The sequence below is a fragment of the Mycetomoellerius zeteki genome, unplaced genomic scaffold, assembly GCF_001594055.1.
Source record: "Mycetomoellerius zeteki isolate Tzet28-1 unplaced genomic scaffold, Tzet1.0 scaffold128, whole genome shotgun sequence".
Taxonomy (NCBI): Eukaryota; Metazoa; Arthropoda; class Insecta; order Hymenoptera; family Formicidae; genus Mycetomoellerius; species Mycetomoellerius zeteki.
This window is the reverse complement of record NW_017256212.1, coordinates 827165-844164: the sequence shown is the minus strand read 5'-3', so window position 1 is coordinate 844164 and position 17000 is coordinate 827165. Positions and strand designations below refer to the sequence as shown.

Sequence of the window (17000 nt, the reverse complement as noted above, 5' to 3'; positions counted from 1 at the left end):
GGCCAAATGCGGTGATTACTTGGTGGAAAGCAAACAAGCCAATCATTAATAAGGAGATTAATAACGTAAGTTTACTATATATTGTATGTAATTCTATGTGATGAAAAAAAATATGCTGTACAGCGAAACGAAAATTAGATATCAGTCTAAAGGAGGTTACGTCGTTTAAATGTAAAAGAGAGAGCAAACATTCTTGGCTACTTGATAAAGAATTCCTGTCTCGGACTCTTTATTTGAAGGTGTTAAATGGTAACACTCAGTCTGTAATTTTTTTGACGACGAAAGCAAATTTATAATACTTTTGTTATAAAACGATGCGAGTAAAATTGAGAGTGACTATGTTCAAATACTTAAAATACAAATCTTTTTTCTATTTTACTTTGTAAGATATTTTGAACGATAATTTAATAATATGTGAAACAATAATTTTTTTTGTTTCTGTATGTCTACTTGATAAAAATTCCTCTCTCGATCTCTTTATTTGAAGATGTTAAATGGTGACATTTATTGTTAGTCTGTAACTTTTTGGCGACGAAAGCAAATTTATAATATATTTTGTTATAAAACGGTGGGAGTAAAATCAAGAACGACTAAATTAGTATTGGACTTGCGTTGTAAATCTTTTTACTACTTTACTTTGTAGGATATTTTAAACGACAATTTGATAATATGTTGTGGAACGATTATTTTTCTTATTTCATTAAGGCTACTTTATTATAGAGATAAAATTATTTTTTTCATTACACATACTAAATTTTCTAGATGATATTTTAATTGGATTAACATTGCGACGATAATTATATATGTAGATACTAAGTATTCAAATATATTATATATAATTTTATAAGCAATTTTCGGAATCAAAGTTCGATCTTAGGAGAAGAAATCGGCAAAATTGCTCACGCGTTTTGCAGAAGAGTGTAGTTGATCGTCTCTCGAGTACTCTAATTTCGGAAAAGTTGCGCCGAGTGTTTTTATGTTATCTCTCTCCGCGATGCGTCTGCCAGATGCGAACATTCGTGTCGTCGAGTCTTGAAAACGGTTAACGAAAAGCATTGCTGAAGTGCGCCGCACAATTCGGGGAAAAATTCTTGAAATCGACGTCCCGTAACTTACCGCAGTTTACGACGATTCGTCCAGAAGTTAGGACGATGCAGTTATTTCGTTTTTCTTGAGGACGACTTCTCGACCCCTTCCCTCCCCCTTATTCATCCGTTCATCTTGTCGCCTAGATTCCCCGGCACTTCCCCTTCCGCAGTGACAGAGAGTGTACAGAAGTTCACGAACGATCCAGTGGATCTTTGCTTCATAAACTTTCGAGACGTAACTTTCTTTTTCTATTTTCGATGTAGATGCCTCCGTTCACTGCTGGTGGCACGAAATGCTTCAGTAATAGCCTAGAGAAAGCTAAATTTTTAAAACGTTTTCCCAAATATAACTGTTCTCCTTACTTCAGGAAACTATTCTGCAAATTCATGTCATGTGTTTCACGAGTTTGTTTTTTCACATAAAAATATATCGTACGTCAATCGATATTATAATCGATTTAATAAATAACGATTGTATTGTTTTTGTCATCTCTTCTTAATTAATGCAACATCGTAGTTCGGTTATTGAAGTTTAACAATTGAAATGGCAAATATGAAACATTCATTGGTGTCTTTGTAATCATTAAATGATATGTATCTATAGCGCATATTCATGATGTTAAATATTCAAGATAATTATGCATAGATATTAAAGTGACATGCAAACCGATCGATATTATAACTGTGGTTGGTTAACAGTAATGAAGCAATAAATGATAATTTCACCATTCACCTATATTGTTATAAATACAACAATATATAACATAATTGATCGTAATAATATGAGTTTTCGTAGTAAAATAATTTGCATTAGGATTTTTAATAATTTTAAGGAAAAAAAGTATTTTATTTTATTTAATATCTACGTAGCTTACAGAATAAGCATTAAAATAATTTGAAATTTGTGTTATTTTTATTATATTACATAGATCACAGAAATACGTAAAAGTACATTAAGCTTCGCTAATGAAATGTATTCAGCATTTTCATGTATCAGAATTTTATGGTGACTATGGTAACAGGACATTACTGTTTTATGCTTGTATCATATATTTTTACTGCGCTATTATTTCATGATCATTTACGAGCGAAAATGTTTGAAGCACTCATGACGACCATTACTGCATATATATAATATATCGCGATATTTCATAAAAAGTTGTTACGAATTTTTTCATACTATTACGTAGGGAAATACGTTTGTTTATTACGTTATAAATTAAAAATACTGAACAAGTTTTTATGAGAGAATATCTCTCTCATTCCTACATGTGATGCAACAGAAAGTAAAAGAAAAATGCATTTTTTTTTTGGCTTAGTAACTATAGAAAAAATTGACCGTTATTTATCTTTTATAAATTCTATATATTGATGTGTTTTGCTTTTATCTTAGAATCTTAAATTCATTATTTTTTATGAAAGCATGAAAAAGATCAAGATATCAATAGTTCGGCCCTGCGACAAAAAATGAATTGTTATAAAATATTATTTTGTATAGATACTACATATATTTTTCTTTTTTAGTAACTGTTCTTTACAAAGCTTCAAATATGCAATTCTAATTTAAAAATCCAATAAAAAACGATATATTAATTAAAATTATATTAAAATCTTTTTTTTTTTAGAAATACCGTCATAAGTTAATATATTTATTCTACTTAATATTTATTTGATTTCCACTTACTTTTTTCAGAAAATTGTGATTATTCCATATCTATGGTATAATGTTCTCAATTACTAAAAAAAAATCAGAAAATGATCAATAATATACAATACGTTTCTAATAATAATGATTTTAATTGTGTGGGATTGAAAAACACTTTAGGTGATTATTTATGTGAAGAAAATCAAGTGACTATTTCTAAGTAGTGTGCCCGATGAATACAAAAATTGGTAATTGAGCTCCAAATTGTATTTATTCAAAATTTTCACATAAAAAAATGTAATCATATATTCATTCAAAATTTTGGGTTTTCAAAAAATATTTATTCACAAAAAATCTATGAATATTTAACGAGTATTCATATTCATTCAAACAAAATATAAACTGAAAAAGAGAGCTGCAACAAACAATCGTTATTCCTTAACTATAACCGGCACTTTGATGATTTTAAGTAAAAAAAATGAATTTTACTAATTTTTGTCATTGAAATATTCAGATTTTATGAAAGAAACTTAGAAATTTTGAAAACTACTTTAGAAAGCAATACATTTTTTATTTACAAATATTTATTTGATAGAGCGCCATACATATTCCGATATGATTCCGGTTACATCACAGTAATGTTATAAATACTTTATAAGATATCTTGGGCGCGTTCATTATGGTCTGAGGACATTAAATTCCGAGATATATTATTTATTCCCAATAAAATGTCTTTGTTTAACCTATAAGTTAAACAAGAACGCCTATCGCGGACTAAGAGTACAGTGTAATTGTAGCCGTATTGTTTTTATAAATTCCTTTTTCTCTTGTAGGCGTACAGGCTATATGTGCAGATAATACAGAGTAAAAGTGAATACGAAACGAAAATATTCAAAAAATCATATTCAAAAAATATTCATTCAAATGGAATGAAAAAGTATTTATTCGTTTCTTGACGAATAAAAAAGATGTGTATTCGAATGAGTATTTTCAATCATTTTTTATTCATTTATTCGAATATTAGATGTATTCACCAGACACACTACTTCTGAGTTAATAAGGTCACTGAGAGACATGACTTTATATGGAACAAGTCAAGTGACGTTGCAAATAATTTCTTATTATTCGTCAATGTAACAAATAATCAAAATACTCAGTATCGCTATTAAATCAAGTTTATCCAAAAGATAGAGTTAAATTCTATTAGTTTGCTTCTGTTACTAATAATTGGTTGGTATAACCGACCAGCAGCAATCACAATAAATCAATTTGTTGACACATATTTACAAATCATTTGTTAAAGATACTAGTGGTTTGTTAAATTAACAAAATCTTTTTTCTCAGTGATGGATTCAGTTAAGCGTTTTTCCATATATCCATGAAGATTCACATCCTCTTAGAAATTGCAGCTTGAAAAAACTACGCTGGTAACATTCGGTATGCGAAACGTTGTGACCGTAACGTCAGTTCGCGTACGATCTACCTGCGCAATATATCGACGCCCGTGTGTTGGACTGTCCAGAGGGTTTTATCGGAAAATTCGATCGCGTCGCACTGAGGCGCACTGAAAGTACAACGCAGCGAAGCTTATAAAAAAAAGCGTACAAGAGATAGGGAAAGCGAGACGGAGAGCGAACGAGGGAGGGAAGGAGACGAGTCATCACGATCGGTAGAAGTGTATAAGAGAGTGAGAGACAGCAACGTACCACATTCATCCTGACGAACCATTACTTCCATTCATCGTATTCGCGATACTGATGCGGATATGTGGCTTTTCCGATATATATGCCCGATGGTGCTATCATTAAAATGACATCGTGAAAGCGGGAGGGACAGGGGCTGTGATGGAGAGAGGAAGCGTCAGCGATGTGACCCGCACCCGCTTCGACCTCCATTTCCCGTCGTTGCTCTAAGCATCATAAATCTTGAAAAACCGTTAATTCCCGGTGCTCTTTTATTTCGGCATCACTTTGGCCTAACAGCTTCCAACGATGTTAAATTAATATTAGCAGCAAACGCGTGACGCCGCATGAAAAATGAATTACGCTTTCGACGCGGGAAATGAGAAATGTGCGAATCGTGTTAAGATAGCAGAGTTTGTTAATGGGCTGATTTTAGTTTACCCGATTAATAGGTCGGATCCACTTTTTAATTTGAATATCAAGTTATGTATCTTAATTAATTCAGCAAAGTGATATGTTATGATACAACAGCGACAGTTACGATACGAACAGCGCAAATTTTCCAAATTCACATGAATTAACATTTTTTTCGAAATCCACTATTTCCTGGAAAAAAATCTATATGAACTATGCTTTTTTTCTAGATCGATATATTGAACTGTTTCAAGCAATCAATTTTGAAATATTTGATTCCTAAATCAACAGCGTTTATTCGGTATGCAATATTGAAAAAATCGATACCAAAATCAAATTCGTTTTTCGGTTTCACGTGACACAGCTATGTCGGAGCATCCAATTTCAAAATCAATGTGCATATTTAATTACAGTATCCGATTCAGAACAATCAGAGTTTGAGCATCCTCAGTTTCATGCCAACTATAGAGGACGACGGTAAATATTTGACATGCCGCGCGGAAAATCCTGCTATACCAGACAGCGCGTTGGAGGACAAGTGGCGGCTTGACGTACAATACCAACCGGTGGTCAGCTTAAGAATGGGCGAAACGCTGAATCCGGATGACATCAAAGAGGGCGACGACGTGTACTTCGAATGTATAGTGCGGGCAAACCCGAAGGTGTACAAGCTCGCCTGGTTCAAAGATGTAAGTATCGCGAACACTCGCGTGTCTATCACGATATCCGCGAGAAAACATTTCACGGTGTATTTGCGTTTTGTTGTACAACCGTGCCGTTCATTCTGCGGCTGCTTTATGCAAATGTAATTCGTTCTCCATTAGATAACTTGCGTGTGTACTATTTTATGCGTTCTTTATTACAATACAGTTTCCGTCTGCTGGTGTGCAAGCATTCAAATTACATTATAATTGTAATTAAGGAACACGGACTTCTATTAAATTCAAATTCTATTGCAATTTGTACGTGGTTTCAGGGCAAAGAATTGAAGAATAATTCTACAGCAGGTGTAGTTCTTAGCGACCACTCTTTGGTACTCCAAGGATTGACTCGTTACTCTGCCGGCGCTTACACTTGTCTTGCCGCAAACAGCGAGGGAAAGACGGCCAGTAATCCAGTGTCTCTCCAGATAATGTGTAAGTAAAAGACTAACAAGTTTTTGTATGATTAATAGTCAAATTATCTCGATCGAAAATTTACTTGGGTAAACAATGCCGTAATAGTATTGGAACGTAAGTCCTTCATAACGCGACGTCAGATCCCTAATTTCCCGCAGCTACAATCCCTCGATAATTACTTAATCGATGGTAAGCAACTCCGCGGTGTGCACAGGGGCAAGTACAGCAGGGTGTTTGTCGAACGCATGAGAAACGAACCTGACTGTTAAGTCAGGGATGAGGCGGAGGGATGAAGGATGAAGGGGGAACGGTAGATAGGGTGTATAGTTTTCTGTGAAACACGGAACGCGGGTTATTCTATTAGAATGGTCGGTGCCCCTGGTGCCAGCCTGGCGTATCTGCATCTTGTAAATGACCTAAGAGGGAAGGAAGGACTGCGATGCATATTCAGTGTATGTAAAGCGCAGCTGAATATTCATGTGTGGGTGAACGCAGGCTGGCAATGTGCTAAGCTAGGCCGGAGCAGACGTACGGCGAGGCGTAACTGAAGGAGGATCGCGGATTCGCCCTGATGTTCCAAACCCTCTTGCGAAGCCGACGATGTCGATCTTTTGCATTCACATGGGACTTCGAACGATCCGTGATCACATCACAATATAATATTGCACATGTACGAGTCGCATACATGCCATGCAAAAGATTTTCCCCTTACGTTCATTTTATTTGAATCGCTCTTTAGATATTTTTTATTATCTTTCATAATGTGATTTATAACATCACATTACAAAAATTCTGATGACATAGTATATATTTATTTATATCAATATTTTTTTATTTAATGCAATAAGATACAAAAATTTATTACTGGTTTTATTCTGATATATTTTAAAAGATATATCTTAAAATGGTATCTAATTTAAACGACGAAGTTAAGAAAAAGTAAGACTGTTCTTGCAATACATATTCTGTACGAGTGTATAACGTAATAAGATCTATAGATTCTCGTCTAAACAACTTCAAGTGTTTGCAATGCAAATCCGTATAAGTACGGAAAGCTTCCCGGTCAACACACATTTGATTCACAAATTTAGAAGTTCGCTAACACATCTATTATTATACATATGTGTTAAATGTATATTTAAATCTAGATAACTTTGAATTTAATAAGAATTAAAAATTAAAATTTACATGTTCTCTAATAGCAGCAATTCTGGTGCAGGCATATAAATTTCTATTATTACAAGAATTTCTTTGTTTTTTAAATTTAATGGATTTCATTTGCATTAATACACTTTTCGATGGTTATAATTTCTGTGTGATCTTGATTCTTATTTAATTTCTAATTTCGATTCTTAACTTAATAATAAATGAATGAGAATTGATTGTTAACTGAATAATTAACAAACACCTGTAATTCGACTTCTACGGTCTCTTAAACATTTATTATGTAACACTTAATCCGTTTTCGCTGGAATAGAGAAAAAAGAGAAAGACATAGTTGTTGAATATTTTACAAGCGAGACAAACATTGACCTAACAACTTGTCTGGTTATTTCAGAGAAATTGCGAAGTTATTGAAGTCATGCATCTTCTCTCCTTAAAACACATATTTGCGACAAATATAAAACTGTCACATTTCTCCAAATCATTCGACTTATGAAACAATGAAATAACAAATTTTTATAGAAATAATATTTTGACAAATGGAAGGTGAAACAAATAAGACGGGGGCTATGTTGAAAAATGTTTAAAAAAAATTAACGGTTCGACCACATTCTTGGTTCATAAAAGAATTGTAAGATATACTGAGAGAGACGTGTCTCAGAAAGCATCTTGTGGCATTTCACAAAGTGATTTTCACTTCAGAATACGTCGCATTAAGCGAAGAGATCGACCTGATTTCTCTATTACTATCTCTTATCCGCAAACTTCGAGAGCGGACGTTATTCTAAGGCGTCTACGTAAGATATCATCCTTTAGTAAACAGACATACCACTCCGGTGATATGTCGATATGTACATACCATAACGCCGCATCTCTCAAACTTCTCATCTTGGCAATTAATTTAGTATCGCATAGACTGTATCAAATTACAACCAGACAGTCTCTCTCTCTATCCGTGATTCCTAGCCTTCGCTCGTAAATCATCACTCCCGCCGTGTGGGACTTCCGCATGTCATGGCCTATCGCAAATACCGGTGTCAAGGGAATTTCCTATTAGACTATCGATCGACCGTGCAACCGGCTGAACGGTGCCGAGCTGCTTCTTCTTCCGTTTGACACGTACTCGCGAATCTCGCAGAGTTATCGAGCGCGCGCGAGCATCAATGCAACCGTGCAACGAAACATAATGTTAAATATCCATTTAAATCGTCGTTAGTATTATTCTATGACAAGAATGGAATTGATTTACGATTATATGGCGCGACCCAGGAAAACATAAATTAATCAGAATAGCTTTTTATGCTTATCATCGGACAATGAAATTTCTCGAGGCAGAAGAACGTCGACTTGCATACACTTTGTTATACATTAATCTTGACAAGCGGGTCATAAATCACCCTGTACTTCAAACTTTGCGCTACTCCATCGTTGTTCGTAGAAAGGCCACCGTTGGCAAAGTACGACGACTTTGTTTGCAGATGCGCCGGTGTGCAAGGAGGGCAAGAGCGAAGTGGTGGTTGGCGCTTTGAAACAGGAAACGGTGTCGTTAGTGTGTTCTGTGGAGAGCCATCCGGCGCCATTGACTTTCCATTGGACATTCAATAATTCCGGCGAGCTCGTCGAGGTCCCACATTCACGTTACTCCCACGTATCGGCGCCTGGCACACCAGACGGGCAGAAAGAGTACCAGCAGTTTCGTGGATTCAGACTGAACTATACACCAGCTACGGAAATGGATTACGGTACGGTGGCATGCTGGGCGAGCAACCAGGTTGGCAAGCAACGAACACCTTGCCTTTTTCAGGCAAGTACTTTTTCGCCTGTACCTTTTCGCTTCTTTAAGTTTCCGCGACTTACGCGGTTTCCAACGTACGATTTACAAGGGAATCTCTCGAGGTGTCAAATTCTGATTTTAATGAAACTTTGTGAACTTGTAGCTTACATAAAGAGATGAATTTAGAAAATATCAGTTGCGGCTAAAAAACGGTTTGAAGGGGTGAAATATCATCCCTTACGTGTATAGCGGTTTTCAGCTTTTTCCGTTATATTTCGAAAGCTATTTGAGATATAAAAAATGTTTTATACAAAAATTTTACAACAAAATTAGCTGTATTCAATCGCGTTTTTTTTTTAGAATAATTATTTTACTAATTTTTTTCAAAATTTTCGAAAAAAAATTGGTAAATAATTATTCTAAAAACGCGATTGAATACAACTAATTTTGTTGTAAAACTTTTGTATAAAACATTTTTTGTATAAAACATTTTTCAAATAGCTTTCGAAATATAACGGAAAAAGCTGAAAACCGCTGTACACGTAAGGGGTGATTTCACCCCTTCAAACCGTTTTTTAGCCGCAACTGATATTTTCTAAATTCATCTCTTTATGTAAGCTACAAGTTCACAAAGTTTCATTAAAATCAGAATTTGACACCTCGAGAGGTTCCCTTGTTAGTATTTCGAGCTTTCAGCTTAACGTGCGAGCATATCAAATTTTCATCAAAAAAGGAAATCACATTTGTGTCATAGTGGATACTATTATATTTTATGTATAGAATATATTTCCATCAGATGTAAATATATATAAAACTTTCCCTAACTTGATGTAAGTTTTATTCTCGTTTTTAAAATCTCGATTTATAGAATATATATCGCAAATAAAATTTAAATTTTCTTCTATTCGACAAATTAATTTCTTTATTAATGTATATAATGCATACTATGAATTACTCAAAATTCCTGTCAAATATTCCAGGCACATTCTCGATAAACATTTTTTGCATAATCTTTTTATTTCCAATCATTATTTATGCTACATCATATAGCTCATGTTTAACATGCTAAAAATAAATTTTGTTAGAATCCTTGAAATAGTGTTTTATCATTAATTGTAATATATAAGACTTCATCTTTATGTTTATCTGATATCAAAAGATTCTCTTGATTGATAGAGTTGAAACATATGGTATTCCCAATCACTACACCGGTCATAATTTTTAGTTGTATCGATATATTTGATCTAAAAATGGTTAAATTATTCCTATATAATATATATATACTGCATGTCTCAAATATTCCAGTATTTACACGACGTGCGTCATGTTGCTAGCTATTTCCTTCATAAATTTCATGCATTGTATACTCCGGCATCACTATGCTCCATACATTTTCATTTTGATCGATCGACGGCATCTACAAAGAATGCGGGAGTTGCTTTCTTTGACGATACAAACTGTGCTCGTATTTGACATGCATAGGAGTCTTCGAACGTGTGTAAAGTCGCTACTGGAAAGATCGATCGTTCCTTCCCTATTGTAAAAACTACGATATAAAAGAATGCACGATGTAAACATAGCCGTTAAACGATATTGTTAAATTATGCAGTTGTATGCATAATATTATGTGGTATTAAGAACGTATTGCTTAGTCTAATCTTTTTCTTTCTGGAACGAGAAATTTTGAATTTTGCGTTATATGTAATGCAATAAAGGGCGTATTGGTCGACTAATGCAAATACACACACTTTATCTCCTGTCTGCTTGTTTCAGGTTATAGCCGCGGGCCGACCGTACGCTCTTCACAATTGCAGTGCTACAGAAATGTCAGCGCCTCTGGATATGGAGGAGCTTGGTACGAAATCGGGAACAGGACTGATAGTCCGATGCCTGGAGGGTTATGATGGAGGTCTTCCGATACACAGTTATCAGCTGGAAGTCGTGTCTGATGAGGACGGAGGTCCGATTCTCTTAAATAAAACCGTGCCGGCAGGTCCCAACGGACCGACTTTTGAAGTCGCAGGACTAACAACGGGAAGGAGCTATCGACTTTTCCTATACGCGATTAATGCGAAGGGGAGAAGCGAACCTGCCATACTTGAACCAGTAACCCTGAAGGGTGTCGCTATGTACACGACTGGTGAGTACATTTAGTTTCTCAAAAATACTTTTGTACTCGACGAGGCAACAACCTTGAAACTTGAAGTGTTACTGTTTCATTTTTTTTTTATTTTTTCGTTGATATATATAATGGAACTTAAAATATTTTATTTAAGATGAAGAGATATCATTTCTTAATTTTGAATAATACTGAGTGAAAAATACAAGAAAATAAAGAGATAAAACTAGTTTGAGCTTAGAATTTTCCAGTTAAGGCAAATGTACGACTGTTTAAAATTGTGATAATCATATAAATGTAACTATTTATACATAAGAATGTCGGAGCTCATTCCGAGTTTAAGGGAAGCTACGAGAAGTTTCATCGTTAGCAGAGATGATTATTCTTGTATTACTGAGAATGATCTCAAGTCTAAAACGTCTCCGAGCAAAGTCGTAAACGAATCATAAGCACAATTTGGTTGACTTATAAAGTTACTGGATGAAGAAACCCGTAGTGATGTTCGAAATTTGCGTTGTAGCATCATATAAAGTTTTTTATGATACGCTCTACATTATATTTAAATTTCTTATATCATGCAAAGTACAGTCGCGCTATCCTCTCGCTCGAGAGAGAACTTATGGTTCGCTAATTGTCTCGCTTCCACATTGCATGGAACGGATAGGACTTCGAAGTACTCTTGCAAATGAAATATTCACTTTTCGTACGAAATAGAATTTTTGCTAACTGTCGGGAATAAAAAAGAGTGATTGCATTGTATTCATCAGCCGGCGACCAAACCAGTTTCCTTTTTCGACTTCCTGCATTTACGCGTCGATCGTCGGTTGCTACAGCAATAACAATCGCGCTACATTTTTCTCGGGTCTTGTTGAAAACCGAGCGGTGCGGACATGCTCTCTGAAAAATGACGCGAGCCGGCCCGGAAAAAACGCTGAATTTCGCTTTTGACGGTCCATTAACGTGCGTTCGGACGCGAGTGTGGTTACGGCGTGTGCGGATAGCGCCTATTATACACGATGATAGGCGTCGCAAGGACGGTGGATATGATCGCAATTTCACAAATACTGCGAGCGAGCGCGTCAGTATTGCAATTAGTCGGTTAACCGACCCCCGTCTCCTCGCCGTTCTCCACGACAGGCTCACACTGTGGTCGGCAATGTTGTGAGCCAGGATGTGAGGAACGGGAGGTGGACGGCGGATGGTCTACCACCCGAATGGAGGTGGAAGCGAGTACTGCTAGTAGGAGAGTTTGTAATGCTGAACGCAGCACAACGCAACCGCAGGTATCGGGCTCTGCGGACCTTGCAATTAACAAAACAGATTACTCTCAATCAACGAACACCTATACTCGCTTCGGTGCACGGGACGTGACAGTTTCACTGGCTTTCTGCGACTCCCCATGCGATTCCGTGGGGAAATAGCAAACAGCATGCGTTCTGCGTTGATTTGAGTTGTGGTCAGTGGCTTCTTCCCTTGACCTAAATCGAGAAATTCAACGTAATGGAAAAAAAAAGAAAAGACATTTATTAAATCAGAGGAGCATGACGTACGTGCTATCAGGATATTTATTTTTACGAAACTACGAAAATCATCTTACGATTCGCTCGTAAAAAAACATAAAATACATAATAACGCTTTTTTGAATTAAATTCTTACTATTTAGATAATACATTTATAATTTAGTACTGTTGTCTTTTACATAATTTTTTAGGTATATTGCTTAATTGAACAAAGTCTATCGAATTTATTCTACTATCAATGGAAACTAACAAATTAGAGAACGTGCGCCGAAAGATTGAATGTATATATGTATATATATATACGTATATATATATATGTGTGTGTATGTGTGTGTATGTGTGTATATATATACTTATCATTTGATAAATTTATTTATCCGAGAGAATACTTATTCGCGTTGTCAGTAAACTCCTTCAGCTTTCACGTAACTGCAAAGGGGAAACATTCCTTGACGTTTCGGTACATTTTCTTGTAGTATTGGTGGCGTTAAACCATGTTGCAAACTTGAAAGGCATCAAACTCAAAGAACTTATCGTCCGAGCGTCTATTCGTGCTGTCGCTCGTCGACACGAAAAAGCCAAAACGCGAGAATGTAATCGTCGACTTGATCGATGTGCTGCAGACTGCATTACATACCAAAAATTGCTGGAAGGTTGGCGTGCTCGAATTTAGCTGCAGCGAACGGAAGTTAGCTTCCGCCACTTTAATACGCAAAAGTAAAAGGTTGCTGCGTGTTCTTGTTTTGGCAAATACTTTCAGCCAGGCCAACAAATCCAACAAGTCTTTCGCACGAGCGAAGCCAATGCACGAACGATCGGCAAGTATAACATTTGCACAAACATCTCGGCTGACAGCATCTCGATCATTCCTTTTCCATTCCTGAGCAATGCTCGATTATAATGGACTCTATCCGTGCGACTCCGGCAACGTAATAGAAAGTCATTGGTAACATACGGTCGCGGGTCAACATGGGGTTAATTCAGTTTACCACCGATTTCTAACCCCACCAACCACGTAGTCCCACCACTCCACATCTTCATGTTTCCTCCGCGCTCTCTCCTCATCGTCGTCCTTCACCACCGAGTTCAACCCTCCTTCCTTCCTTCTTCACTAATTCCGACACGCCTGACTTTGCAATCTGGTTCTCTGTGTGCGAGGGTGGTGAGGTGCAAATATTGATTTGACAACCGTAACCTCGCGGCGCTGATTTGCCCGAATAGCGGCCTGTCTACGAACCATCGAAGCCAATTTGCGGACTCTTTGTGTTGTCCCCGTCTAGCATTGTCCTATAAAGAGCCGCAGGGGTCTGTTAGCGACAGAAGACACTGGGCCAGCTTTTGTGACTGCGTTTTTAACATCTGCGATTGTTTATTCTGATCCGCGAAATCAATATTCTCTATTATTCCTTCGTAGAAATCACAACGTACATATTTTATCTCTACATATAAGATAATAAAACTAGTTAAATAAAAGAATTTATATATTTGGTCAAAGCAGATTTTAACGCTTAAATATTTCTGTATGAATTTATATATTTATCCGATTCTATAAACTGCGCGTGGAAATCTTTTTCTGTCTTGAAATGCGATCCTGATAAGAACCAGAGTAGTAATGTCACTTTATTAAATTGAGAAGCAATGTTAACGAGAACCTTATCTGCGAATAATTATTGAGAAATATATTGTATTATCTCAGCCAGAATTTGAACTTGGAACTTTTGACTTTCCGAGATCAATTCGATCACTGAGGCTTCGGCAATAACCAATAACTAATATAAGGGAACGTAGTATTTTAAGGAGACAAAGAATAAGCAACATGATACGAATTTAGACCGATAAGAATAAATCTAATTAAATAAGATAATTCGATCCTATATTCAGTAAAAATAATAAAAATATTTAAATATTTAAATACACTGCCTTTGATATGTTTATCAGCGTAAAAATAAAACATTTGAAAAAATGGTTTATTGAAGATCGGTAAAGTTTGATATTAGAGTAAAGTAGATGTACAAACCGTATAATTTATGTTTACCCCCGTACACAGAGAATGAAGGTGAATCTCCATTTTACACTTCTCGCTTATTACGCGCCGCGCGTTCTGAAAATTCTCCCCTTTTCCTTTACTCCAACAAACCGTGGCGGTTCGCACGGAGATCTTCTACTGAAATGTTTTTGCGTACTTTACCGGTACCTCCTGTGAGGAACAAGAAGTGCCCGCGAACGAGACGCTAGTCGGTAACGATACCGACGTGCCGAGAAGAAGATATGATTCAAGTCGAGAAGTTCCTCTCGCCACAGCGTGAGAACAAGAAAAACGGTAACTCGACGCGGCACGCCGCGGTGGCACAAGAAAACGAGCACAAGGAATAAAAGCGGTAAGGCAAGTCGGCACGGCTAAGACAAGTAAGAAGAAAATTGTGTAGTAGCCTCTTACCGTCACCCATCTATTTCGTAATCTCTCATTGAACGTACACCGGTTGATCCATTAATAAAATTAAGCGGATGACGAATATCCCTTTCCTTCTATGAGCTATATGAGGTATCCTCAACTTGTCGAGACCCGCGTCGGTTCTACAAAATAAAAGAAATAGCGGTAAAAGAAGATATCTCTTCTTTCACTGCTATCTTTAGACATGGTGCGCTAAAGACAGGTAATATGAAAGAAGCGGTAACGATGGCAGAAAGGCGAAAAAAAAAAATAGGAGATAGAAATGAGATAGAGTGGGAGAGTAAAGATACTTGGGTTGCTACGGGCGATTCAAATATTCTTGTTGGAGAAACTCCACGTTCACATATAAGTCGCATAACTCTCCGGAAAGGATTACGAGGATTTTAGGATTAATTCTAAAAGTTTCGTATCAAGCGAAGGATGTGATAAACATCGCGATATAAATTTATGCGGGTTATTATTAGAGATATTAAAGAAGGTAAACTTGCTCCGTTTATATTCGACACCGGGATCTTCAAATATATACATCTATAAGCGGGAAGCAAACATAATTATTTGGAAATAACTCCTGCAACATCCAGCTTTCGTTTTATCGAGAAAAGAAAATATTCCAGAAACTGTTCTTTCCGAAAATCGATCGTTCCCTTAGCTCAAGATTCTTAAGGTTTTCCGAGAGTTTTTGGTATTCTCACGTGCGGTAGAATCGGTTGTTTAGCCTCGGGGGCTGCCACGTGGACGGTTTTAGAATGCAATTCTTTCGAAATTGGTTTCGGGTTTCTGCGGGATTGCTTCGATTTGGGACGAATTACTTTAGCCACTCCGAAAAGCGGCTCACTCGCGTCCCGCCGATCTGGCCTTTCACTCATAGAAAATTTTTACCATGTGTGAAAATCCGCATCCAAACTCCCTCTATGTCACGAATAGCTTTCGTTAGGTACAGCCTCATTTTCCCATGATTTCCCTCGCCTCACCTCGTTCTCAATGATTCTCGTTTGATAAGAGAGAAAAGTGGAAAGAAACGACATGTTGATACTTGGGTCACAATCGATTCGATTTATCGTACTACGATTGACATTGTTTTCATAAAACGCGCAACAGGCCGTACATCTTCGCGAAGGATACGAGATGTACCGACAAGATAAACGGGTTCAATATTACCTCTTCCCCTGCGCTGCAGCGAGCCGAAATACGTCAATGCTTATGCAGCTATTGCTGGCGGGTGATATTTCACAGCGCTGCTAGCAAGTTGTTTCCGCGACACCGCGAGCGTGTTTGAAATTTGACAGCGTGTGTAATATATTTCACGATGCAGCTGTGCGTTTTTACGAATATCTTCGGGACATTTTCAATTTCGGTTAAATTTGAACGCTAAAAATAACTTCTTTCTCTCACGGTAAAAATACTGTACGAATTTTTCTTAATCTTCTATTGTAACAATAGAACTGCACGCTTATATGGTAATCAGATTACTTGGATCGCGTTAAACAACGAAATGATAAGAAACGCAGTAATGAAGCGTCAGAAAAACACAGGCCGGTGCAAGTTTATAAGTTGTGCTACAATCATTTTTCCTATTATACGTCGGCATTTTAACGCTATTTCAAATATTTCGTTTTTTCACTGCTGTAATATTTGAGCAAGAAGTTTTAAGAGATGCCATTCGCCTTTATCAACAGAAGAGGAGACAGTTCTTTGTAGCGTCAGATGTCAGCTAATAATATCTGAATACAAAGAGCTGCGAGAGTTTGCTTTCTCCGGCAGTCCGCGCGCGCGCTGACAGATTTTTTTGAATGACCGGTAGCACCGTTGCTTAACATGGACCTGCACAACAACGTCAAGTGACACAAAGAATTCTTCCTGGCGCGTTCTCAGCGTCGTCGAGTTTGCCTCTGTCTTATTTACGCAGGTAAGACAAAGTGCATAGTCAACACAACGCGCGGTAAAAGAGCGGCTTGAGTGCATTAAAATCCTGTTTAAAGCAAACAATTGCGCGCGCGAGAAGTGTACACGCGTGTATCCCCCCC

General features: G+C 36.8%; 1 protein-coding gene across 1 annotated transcript in view; it reads left to right on the top strand.

The window, feature by feature from the left end:
• Positions 1–17000, top strand: part of LOC108731432 (hemicentin-2) — a 112934-nt gene that overhangs the window by 84397 nt on the left and 11537 nt on the right. The window contains exons 6-10 of the mRNA XM_018461765.1: positions 3–65; positions 5243–5518; positions 5806–5965; positions 8590–8915; positions 10659–11025. Of these exons, the coding sequence (XP_018317267.1) occupies positions 3–65; positions 5243–5518; positions 5806–5965; positions 8590–8915; positions 10659–11025 (1192 nt within the window). The remainder of the gene's footprint in view (positions 1–2; positions 66–5242; positions 5519–5805; positions 5966–8589; positions 8916–10658; positions 11026–17000) is intronic.